This window comes from Labeo rohita, unplaced genomic scaffold (assembly GCF_022985175.1).
Source record: "Labeo rohita strain BAU-BD-2019 unplaced genomic scaffold, IGBB_LRoh.1.0 scaffold_2062, whole genome shotgun sequence".
Classification (NCBI taxonomy): domain Eukaryota; kingdom Metazoa; phylum Chordata; class Actinopteri; order Cypriniformes; family Cyprinidae; genus Labeo; species Labeo rohita.
In genome coordinates, this window is record NW_026128289.1 from 1 (window position 1) to 10,980 (window position 10,980).

The 10,980-nt window shown below is 39.1% G+C and overlaps 1 protein-coding gene across 1 annotated transcript; it reads left to right on the plus strand.

Moving 5' to 3' along the window:
- Nucleotides 1-44: 44 nt before the first annotated feature.
- On the plus strand, nucleotides 45-3,264 carry LOC127159297 (uncharacterized). Its single transcript, XM_051102178.1, has 2 exons — nucleotides 45-420; nucleotides 2,078-3,264. Exons 1-2 carry the CDS (start codon nucleotides 45-47, stop codon nucleotides 2,338-2,340), a joined length of 639 nt encoding a protein of 212 aa, XP_050958135.1. The 3' UTR covers nucleotides 2,341-3,264.
- The last annotated feature ends 7,716 nt before the right edge of the window (nucleotides 3,265-10,980 follow it).

Consider the following 10,980-nt stretch of genomic DNA (forward strand, 5'->3'; position numbering starts at 1 on the left):
AGAACATCTTGGATGACATGGGGGGGAAGTAGACTTCTCCTTTAATGTCAGATTGTGTGCTTACAATTACTGTTTCTGTCATTTCAGTGTTTCTGGATATCACAGTAGTGGGTTTTACTGGCGGTTCTGTTGTTTTGCCGTGTTCTTCAGCTGAACATGATCTTAAACCTCAAGACATTCATGTGCTTTGGAGAGACAAAGACAGTGAGACTGTTTATGATCTCATAGAAGGTAAAGCTTTCATAGAGCAGCAGTACCCACGGTACAAGAACAGAGCAGAAACTTTCCCAGATGAGTATGGAAAAGGAAACTTCTCTGTCAAACTCATCAATCTCACTCACACTGACGCAGGAGAGTTCACCTGCTTCATCACACACTCATCTGATTCTAAACATCAGACTGTATGGCTGGTCATTAACGGTGGGTGAAAATTAGTTTATTTAGGTTTTAAATAAAATATAGCATGAGTTTCAATTTGAATGATGCTGTATAGAGTATAAATGATCAATGTGTGTGTGTATGTATATATATATGAAAGGCAAAGGCCTCTAGATTACACTTATTTTACCAAAATGAAATCTTATCATGCCTTAATTTTTAATTATTTAATTAGGACAGAAAGGTCAGACTTTGCTTAGACAAAAGTCTTGTCACTTAAGATAAATAATGTACAGTACAGAACATAAAGTCATGGAGCAGTCGAAAAAGAATTAATATTGTGTATGACTCCCATGAGCTTGGAGGACTGCATCTATACGTCTCGGCAATGACTCAGATAACTTATTAATGAAGTCATCTGGAATGGCAAAGAATGCATTCTTGCAGGACTCCCAGAGTTCATCAAGATTCTTTGGTTTCATCTTCAATGCCTCCTCCTTCATCTTACCCATGCTCAATAATGTTCAAGTCTGGTGACTGGGCTGGCCAATCCTGGAGTACCTTGACCTTCTTTGCTTTCAGGAACTTTGATGTGGAGGCTGAAGCATGAGAAGGAGCGCCATCCTGCTGAAGAATTTGCCCTCTCCTGTGGTTTGGAATGTAATGGGCAGCAAGAATGTCTTGATACCTCAGGCTGTTGATGTTGCCATCCACTCTGCAGATCTCTAGCACGCCCCCATACTGAATGTAACCCCAAACCATGATTTTTTCTTCACCGAACTTGACTGTTTTCTGTGTGAATCTTGGGTCCATGCGGGTTCCAATAGGCCTTCTGCAGTATTTGCGACGATTGGGATGCAGTTCAATAGATGATTCATCGGAAAAATCAAACTTCTGCCACTTTTCCACAGTCTGTCCTTCCTGCAAGCTGTGGGCCTTGGCAAATGCAACACGATTTTTTTAGTTGTCTTCTGTTTAATGCCGGTTTCTGAGCACTAATTCGGCCATTGAGATCACTGAGTGAAAGAATTCGACAGACTGTTCTTGTAGATACAGGGGTTTCTGGTGACCAGTTGTTATGTAGCTCTACATTCTTGCAGTTGTAAAAGGGCTGGCCCTGGACTGTCGAACCAACAAACGGTCCTCTCGAACAGTTGTCTTACGGGGTCTGCCTGACCTGGGCCTGTCATGAACTTCACCAGTTTCTTCAAATCTTTTTCTTATCCTCTCCACTTGACATTTAGATACATTAAAAATGTCTGCCACCTCAGCAGGAGACTTGGTCTTCAGGCTCTTGATGATCAGCACTTTGGTCTGTGGTTGAAACTTCGGCATGCTGTCAGGTCAGGATGCATTTCAAATAAAGGTTGGGTGTGCTGCGGTTCTTCTTCTACACACCTGGGAATGTGTTAATTACAGTATTTGTCACAGGTGACGCTCTAATCTGTGATTGGTTGAATCTTTTAAAGATGTGACAAGAGTTTTGTCTAAGCAAAGTCTGACCTTTCTGTCCTAATTAAATAATTAAAAATCACGGCATGATAAGATTTTATTTTGGTAAAATAAGCATAATCTATAGGCCTTTGCCTTTCATATAACCCACTTCTGATTCCAAGTGATCAACTACAAGTCAAGTTATTATTTGTTGTTCCGACACCTTGGATTATTAATAATGAACTTTTTTTTTTGTACTTTGCAGAATCTACTGTAGAAACTGGAAACCAATATACTGAAGAAGAAAACCAAGGACCAGTAACACAGTCAGATTGGTGGAAGATATTAATTGGTGTCTGCATTTCTTTATCTGTAATAATTGGAATAATTATCATCATATTTCTCAAAAGAAAAAAAAACTCAACCCTACTTAGAAGTAACAGTCCCGAACCAAAGGTCCTGCTGCACAATGCAAGAGTCACAGCATCCGAGCAGCCCATATTTACTGGTACCCATGTTAACAACTGAGTGTTCAAATCAAAAGCGGGAGTGACATGTCGTGCATAATCGCTTTTTCTGTTGAAGTTTCTCTCTCGTTGTGCTCTTGCTAATAGAAAATATTTTGCACTGCTTGTTGTTACAGTTTAACTGAATGTGATTTTAAAACACTTAAGAGCGACATTTTTGCTGTCAGTCATGTCAATATGTTGTTGCCTTAATTATATAACAAGGTTATTGAATGTACTGAAGGTTACTAAATCAACACATCTTTTGATTTTTTTTTAAATTGTTTGCTAAATTAATATTTTCCTTTTGAAAGTTTTAATATTAAGTATTATGAATGCCTTGCTACACTGCTTCCAGCCCAAACATGTCTTCTTAATAATAACATTTATGCCTTTGTTTTTAGTGTCTTAAGAATGTACAAAATGCTATAACAGATCTCAGTTTGTTTTTTACTGGGAACATTTCAAATATTGTTAGTGTTGGATATTGTTACTCAGATTTGATTTCAGATGAGACATTTTTGTTTTATAAAGTATTTAGTTCTTTTGAGGACTTTAACTTATATTTGTATTAAATCCCAGTGAAATATAAGATCACCTGTCTGGATATTGTAATTTCTGAGAAAAAGAGGAGTTGATTTTTCTCCTGTTATGGGAAGAACAGAAACTAAATTTGTGCTTGCGTAGAAACTTATCTACAATTTTTCCTTACTAAACCTGAGAGACTCTTGTTTGGTTTATTTTACTTCTTTTTTTCCATGTTGATGTTCAAACTTTAAAATCTGTTTACCAGTGTTTTATGCTATGTTTTATAGAAAAATAAGCAATGTTACATTACAAAATCTGTAGTTATGAAAAAGGCAGCCTTAATGTTGACACAGTGTGACACAACAGAGATGTGCCGTGTAAAATTCAGTTTATCATGACAATTGCGGAAAGAATAATATTGTTTTGGTTAGTCAGTGTGTTATGTAATGATATATTTGTAATGATGACTGCTGTGATCTCTAAGCTGAACATTTGTTTCATTTAGTAATGTAAATTAAGATTCTCTGAAAAAAAAACAAAAAAAAAAAAACAGTTTGGCAGTGTTGGGCAAGCTACTTGGAAAATGTAGTTAGCTAAGCTAACAGTTACTCTTCATTAAAGCTACAGCCTTGGGTAATGTAGCAAGCTAAACTACAGCAACATGGCAAAAGTAGTTTATTACATCTAAGCTATTTTTTACATTTTCATTTTTCTATTGAACACAGCACAGCACAACATCATACCAAGTCAATGCTCTCTCAGTGATCAATTAAATTGTCAGTCATACAGGCATAAAAGTCCAGTTTAATTGTTTATTCAACCACTCTTCCAAACCAATTTGGCAACAAAAATCAGTATAATGTACAGGGCTGGGGTTATCTCATATTTTGGGGGGTTGGGGGGGTTGAATTCTTTCTTGAAAAACATTTAAAAAAAACCTGTTTCAGAATGTTGAATGAATAAAACAGGGAAAACACGAAATTTTTAAATAAAATAATTTATACATATAATTGAATAACATAGTCTATATATGAATGGGTGTTGTCAACTGATTGCATGCCATCAGAGTTTACAGTGTTAACAGCGTCGTAAAAAATAGCCTAATGGAAGTGCTGTAGTTTTGCTGTATATAGCTACTGAAATATGACAGACCGCACAAAAACAGCACTTTAATTTACTGCCATTTTTAAGGATAGTAATTGATTTCATGAATACAAGACTGTGAATAAAAAACAAGTGCCAAATGTAAGCCAGATTTGGCCCAGACCCTGTTACTATCTGGCAAGCAAAGCTAAATTCTATTGTAAATTTGTTAACTGACAGTAAGAATATTTAACCGAATCAAGCGGCTATTTTCGTTTGCCGAAGTTTTTTTTTTTTTTTTTTTTTTTTTTTTTTTTTTTTTAAAAACATGCTAAATAAATGAGAGGAAAAATTAAAGTCACATTTTATTATATTTTGAAATGAACAGGCCTACAGCCTAATGTTATAATGTTCCGACATTATTTCCCTCACTCCACAACAAATCCTTTAACTTTAACCGTATTCAGAACCAAACAAGGATGAAAAAATACATAAATAAATTAAATAAATAAATAAATTTGCCTAAACAATCCAAAACAAATTTAAAGCGAAACTGGAAGTAAAGTTGGGCTTATGTAGACCACCTCTCTCGCCACAAATACAAATGTTTCCATATCTGCAATGTATTTGAAGCGACAATATTATGCATTGGGTAAGCTTTGTACTTCATGCACGTCGACGGAAAATATCATGATGAGCAAAAATGTGCCACGGGACCGCTGTTCACGCTGAACTGCACGTAACACACACTATTTAAATTGACTAGTGTAACTTTTGGGTGACTGTGTTTTATTTTTCAAATGAACAGGCTGCAGTGATAGTGCGCGATCAAACAGCTGAATAGCATATTCCGGCATTTTGGTCAGTAAAGGCATAATTCGATACTGCAAAGTGCAAAGCAGTTTGAAGTGTCAAGAATATTAGCAAAGATTATTATAATTCGTTTAGACTAGAACAGTGTTTAATCCTTATTTCGCTATGGAGCCTGATCGTTTTTTGTTTTTTGTTTGTTTGTTTGTTTGTTTGTTTGTTTGTTTGTTTTTGCTAAGAACGAACCGAAACATTTTGCCTTTCGCCATGAATTTGACAACCCACACCCACCCACTGCCCATCTCGTTCTTCGGAGTTTGAGATCTTCCCAGAGCACTAGCCTGCTTCAAAGACTAAAATCAAGGCGCCCACCACTAGTTCAAGTACTAAGTTTTTTTCTCAATACCGCTACAATAGAGGCAGTACGTGCATTGCATTCACGCGTTTGCATTGCAGATTATACAGTTTTCTGTTGCTACGTATGCGCTCAGTTTTTTTCTGACATTTAGCTAAAATATAAAGATTCAGCGATTCACATAAGCAATTAAGTTGTCTCGACAACAAATGCTAGACTAAGACACACTTTTCTCATCTCCTCGAATGCAAAAAAAAAAAAAAAAAAAAAAACACATTAGCCTTTATAAATACAGTGCTGTATTATAAATACAGAAAACATGTACTTTTTCAATCAACACTTCTTTATTTACCTCAAGTCTGCAAACACGCTGAGATGCTTCAAACTGCGCGCCGCACTTCATTCACGAGAGAGGCGGGAGGATTAATACGGTTTGACTGACAGTTTAATGAGCCAATGGCGTCACGAGGTTTAGTGGCGGTGACGTCGCTTACTGACCCAGGATCAGTGATCCGTAGCAGTTATATTTCCGATTTGAGCTTAAAGTATAGAAAAATATATAGCTTTTAGCTTTTGTTGACGCTACTGCCCAACACTGCAGTTTGGACATTTTTAATATGACTTGTATATATACTTTAAATTATATACTACTTATATATATATATATATATATATATATATATATATATATATATATATATGAAGAAGTTGAATGTTATCTAATTTCATTCTTTTAAAAAGAGCAGGACTGAATTAAATAAAGAGTTAATGTACTCTAACTTACATGAGTACAAGAGCGAAGCTTCCTTTCGTAGCTCCTCTGGGGAAATGTCGTATTCTGGATCCTGATCCTCAAATGAAACTTTTCTCTGAACGATATTTTATGTATTCTTGCTGTCTCTTACTACACTGTCATACGTCTGGTTTATCGTCACCCCAACAAACATGAGACGTCCACCCGACGTGCAGATCATGTCTATATTCCGACAAAGACGTTGAAATGACGTCGTTTGGACGTCGTTTGCTCAGTGGGACTATATATATGAGCAGGAAAGGAATGCAGATTTTCCAGTTACATCCTAATTCGCTGCAGACAAACCGAAAGGATAGAGATAGAGAACTGAAAACAACAGGGATACAGTCTGGATTTTCCATTTGCCTTTTAAAATTTGTTTATTGACTGCGCAAACACACAAAGCAGAAAGACAGTGAAACAGGAAAAAGGAAAAACTCCTGAAGTCTGTGATATATTACGCCAGCAGGTGGCAGCAAGAGATTGTCGTTATGAGGTAGTGAATTTGTCGGGGGTGGGGGGTATTTGGGGGGTGCTCACAATAACCTCCCCATTCTTGGGTGTGTCAAAGACGATGATCATGAATTGACAATAGCCAGTAATATTGTCAAAAGCATCAACTATAGACTAATTATCTGTTTGTAAACATTCGGGATGGGCGCGCAGCATGGTTGCAGAAAACCCGGGAGAGATAACCTTTACGGCTAGAGAATTACAAGGATACGATACAAAATATTTAGATTTAAAAAGAGTATAGATTATATTGATTAGATGTCATTTTCAAAATATTATTCGCATATTGCAAGAGCTTGTCACCCTGCGATAAGCACAGTTTTTTTAACTAAATTGACGTTAGATGGGGAAACAGGGATGACGTTTTTTTATGGGCGGTTCCAGTGGCAGTGTATGGAGCCATGGAATTTCAAAATTCTAAATTTATTTTCGCAATTCAGAGATATATCCCACAACTCTAGAGGAAAAACAACTCGCCATTCTCTCGTTTCCCCTCGGCTCAGAGTTTATATCCCACACTTCTGGCTTCCCCTGAGAATTAATAAACTCACTAGTTTTGTTAAATCGAGTTATAAACTCGGAATTAGGAGGTATAAACTTGCATTTGTGAGAAAAAAAAAAAAAAAGAGTCAAAATTGTGAGATAAAATAAAAAAAAAAAAAATGTTATGTAAAATGTTAACAGTATAGGTTTAAATAATATTTCATGCTGCAGGCTAACTGTAGGGCTAATACAATATGTCCTCTATGAACAGCATATGTGAATATTATGTAGACCTATTGTTTAAATCAATATGCTTTAAAAGTAGAGTAATCATATTAGTTATCATCCATAGTATGTCCGTTAACGTCTGCATTTAGTTTCAAATGGCGTCTTTGACTACAGTATTGTGTAAAAATTATTTGCATTCCGATTTTGACATCAAAAGGCACACCAATATTTTTTTTTCTCTTATTCCATGGATTTTACCCGTTTACCTCCACTCGCTACATGTTTTTCTGCAACCACTATTCGCCCGCAGCTGCAAGTGACGTCACTGTGACGTCTACTCGAAATTGGTCTATTGGGAATATCAAGAGTATTTGGTATTTCAAATGAACGTAGGCCTGTTACATTATTATTACTGTTAGGCATATTATTATTATAAGCAAACAATTACTCATTTGGAAAAACTGGCTAAATCAGAAATCGACCCCATATAGGGAACCGCCATTTTCTGTGGTGTCCGAAACCATAGTGGGCGTTCTCGAGTGAACTCATTCAATCCCAAAATGTACAGCAAAAACGAGTGTACAACCGCTGCATGCTCAACGGCTAGAAAACACCCATAATGCACTGTAAGGGTGCTTTCACACCTGTAGATCGATTGCTTTGTTCCGAAACAGGGGTTAAAATTATTAGAATGTTGCTTTTTATTCATGGTGCGGTTCGCTTTCACACAAATTTTTCTAAAGGGACCAAATGTGTTACTACAAGTCATGATCGAGTAAACTGTCCTCTCATTGGTCAAAGTTCCACGTTTTTTTTTTTCCGGGATTTCGCTCAGCTGTCATCTGTCAAGATGGAACAACAACAGCTTTGCGGGCTTATTGTTGCATTTTTTGTTTGTTTTTTAGGTATCGTTATATTAATTTATAATTTTGAGCAGGAGTCCAGGATTCGTCAGGAAAACATTTTTAAAACACACCTACTACAAACAGAGCAATAAGACGGCATTATAAAATGAAAAGGCGCGCTTTGATTTTGAATGGCTCAGACAGACACAGGTTAATTTTAAGCGGTATTAGGGGCCGTTCACATATCGCGCCTAAAACGTGTGGAAAACGCTAGGTGCGCCGATTTTTCCTCCTTTCCAAAGCGCTCTGTAGCTTGCGCTCCCGTGGTGTCTGCCGTTGCTAAGCAACCATGACCCGCACTCTCAATGAAGACGCAGAAGTTTCATTAAAGGACAAACGGATTTCCAGCACAAAAAAATCACTTGTTGTAGCTCTGCTACTAAATTTATTTAAAAATGTACAGATCAGCTGTTTCCATCTTGGCTGAGCTTTCCATGTTGTTACTGGAAAGGATGGAGCTAATTGGTTGAATCTTGTCACATGACCCCCGGTGCGCTTGGGGCATTCCTGAAAAAAGCGAGCACGTCGCACCGTCTGCACGTCATGACCGCGTCGCTTCCGTTATGAGCGTGGCTGACGCGCGTCTACATTAGAAATAACGAACTTGAGCGCGCAAAAGACGCGATTTGTAAATGGCCCCTTAACAAAACAACAAAGCTACTGCTGTTCATGGAACTGTAATTACCCATTATACAGTGTGATAAACCCTGGTTCGTTGGTCCATGGATCGGATTGCTATCTCACTACAACCAAACCGCTCCAGTGTTCGTTTGAAAGCGTATCGAGACCACCTCTTCAAGGAGGTCTCGGTACGCTTCTTTGGTCCGCTTTTGGTGCACACTCGAGTGTAATTGCTACATTCACACCTGCCCAAGGACCGAACCAAGAGGGAAAATTAACTCTAGTGCAATTCATCCGAACTAAATGAGGCAGGTGTGAAAACACCCTAAGAGTTACGTGCCGAATGAATTTACATGTCTCGTCAGAATATGGCACCAGCAGTGGAATTATCCATCCATTGATTAATTTTATAAAGCGCTCATCCACAGTGTAATACAGCGTAATACAACTCAGGTACAAATACATTGTAAATTGATTATTAAATTGTTTAACTAGGGTTTATAAATAAATAATAAACCCTGCACTATCACTGCAGACAGAGTTCAAGATAAATCATTTAATCTTACTGCTAGTGCTGCCAGTTTACCAGTTTCAAATGATTATTAAACAGAAAGCAAAAACTATGCAAAAGTGACATTCCTTCTGGTGCACTCAGTGTCCAAATTCACTCACTCGTTTTCATTCAGTCCTTCGAGTGAACTGTATTAGTGGCCTAATGTAGGGAATAGTGAATGAGGGTATAGGGGGCGATTTCGGATATAGCTATATATATATAGATATATACCTTCCCCCAAATGCTTGAGGCTGGATGATTGGTTTCTGGGCTCCGGACGTGATTCCCAGCCACATTCCACCCCAGTGCAGGCAGCCTCGGGCTCCTGGACAGGACCTTGACTGCAGTGGCACATCTATTGCCTCGAGTTGCCTGCAGTGCTTCTCGCCCTTCACCAGTTTCGACCGTTGCTACAGGGGAAGCACGCGCTAGTCTGAACAGACAACATAGTGACGGTTGCTTACATCAGTCACCAAGGCGGTTTGTGTTCCCGTCGCATGTCACAACTTGCCCACCATCTCCTCCTCTGGAGTCAGGTGCGGCTCAAGCCGCTGTGTGCCGTTCACATTCCAGGAGAGCTGAATCATGCAGCTAATGAGCTATCACATCAGCTTGCCCTCCCTAAAATACCTGTCGCTCCTGATATAAGATCTCGCTCCTGATTGCGCTCACTTCTATCAAGAGGGTGGGGAACTGGCACGCATTCTATGTCAAAGAATCGTGCCTTGAGTTTGGTCCGGCTGATTTTCACTTGACCTTGAGACCCCGGCCCAGTTGCCATCACCTTGGCGTACCAATGCCAGGGTGTGCCGTGCCCCCTAGGAGTTAGAGTGTACTCCACCCGGAGTGTTGCATCCTCCTGGGCGTTGCCGCACAGTGCCTCTCTTGCAGAAATTTGTAGAGCTGTGAGCTGGGTGACACCTAACACCTTTGCGAGATTCTACAACCTCCACATAGAGCCTGCTTTCTCCAGTGCATTGGGTAACTTATCAGGTAGTTTGCGGGAGGACGGCTCGGTGCCGGCTTGCAACGCCATTCCCTCATGGATCCGTGTGCTTTCTCCCAGTTGTTCTCTCTTGGTGAACTCTGGGCCCTCTGTTGCCCTGCAGTTCGAACTAGGCAGAGTAGTTTGCTACTCTGCTGGCAGGGGGCTTCCTTCTCCCCTTCCAGCCATGGCATCATGTCTCAGTATTTGTTCCACGGTTTATTCCCACCGTGTTCCCCTTCCAAGAATTTAAATTAAAAAAACTACATGACTCATTTTACATCCTTGTTACATCATTGTGCTCCGCCACCAATGGTTGATTTGGAAACCTGGCACCCCTGGTGGACCCTTATTTGGCTCTCAGGGTGTTGGGAAGGTTATGTATTGAGTCTCATTTGTTCTAACACGCTTGCCTGTCAACATTTGTTCCTCAATTACGTAATGCAGTTCAGGGTTGTTTTGCGTTTTCAAGAGGGACCCCATGATGTCAGTCGATGGAACAACAAACTTGACTGACTTTGTTCCCTGAATGAGGGTTACAAGAGTAACCGTGACGTTCCGGACACAATTTGTGCCACTCTAGCTGACCATATCTGTGTCCATGAGCAACCAGTATAGCAAACTTCAGTCGCTTCAACATTGCCTCGATCATAAGACCCTTCAGGGAAGAAAAGGTAGGTGTACTTCAGACTGCTCTCTACTGTAACTTTTGAGTGCTACTCTAATAAAAAAGAAATGCCCCATACAGATAGTATTTCTGTATGATTCCATTTTGTAAAAAGGATGTGTTACAGTTACAGTAATC

What these genes read in the sequence shown, in the direction of transcription:
- LOC127159297 (XM_051102178.1), top strand. Translation starts at nt 45, where the DNA reads ATGTCAGATTGTGTGCTTACAATTACTGTTTCTGTCATTTCAGTGTTT. An exon ending in TGTATGGCTGGTCATTAACG is followed by an intron (nt 421 to 2,077) that starts GTGGGTGAAAAT and finishes TGTACTTTGCAG; the next exon opens with AATCTACTGTAGAAACTGGA.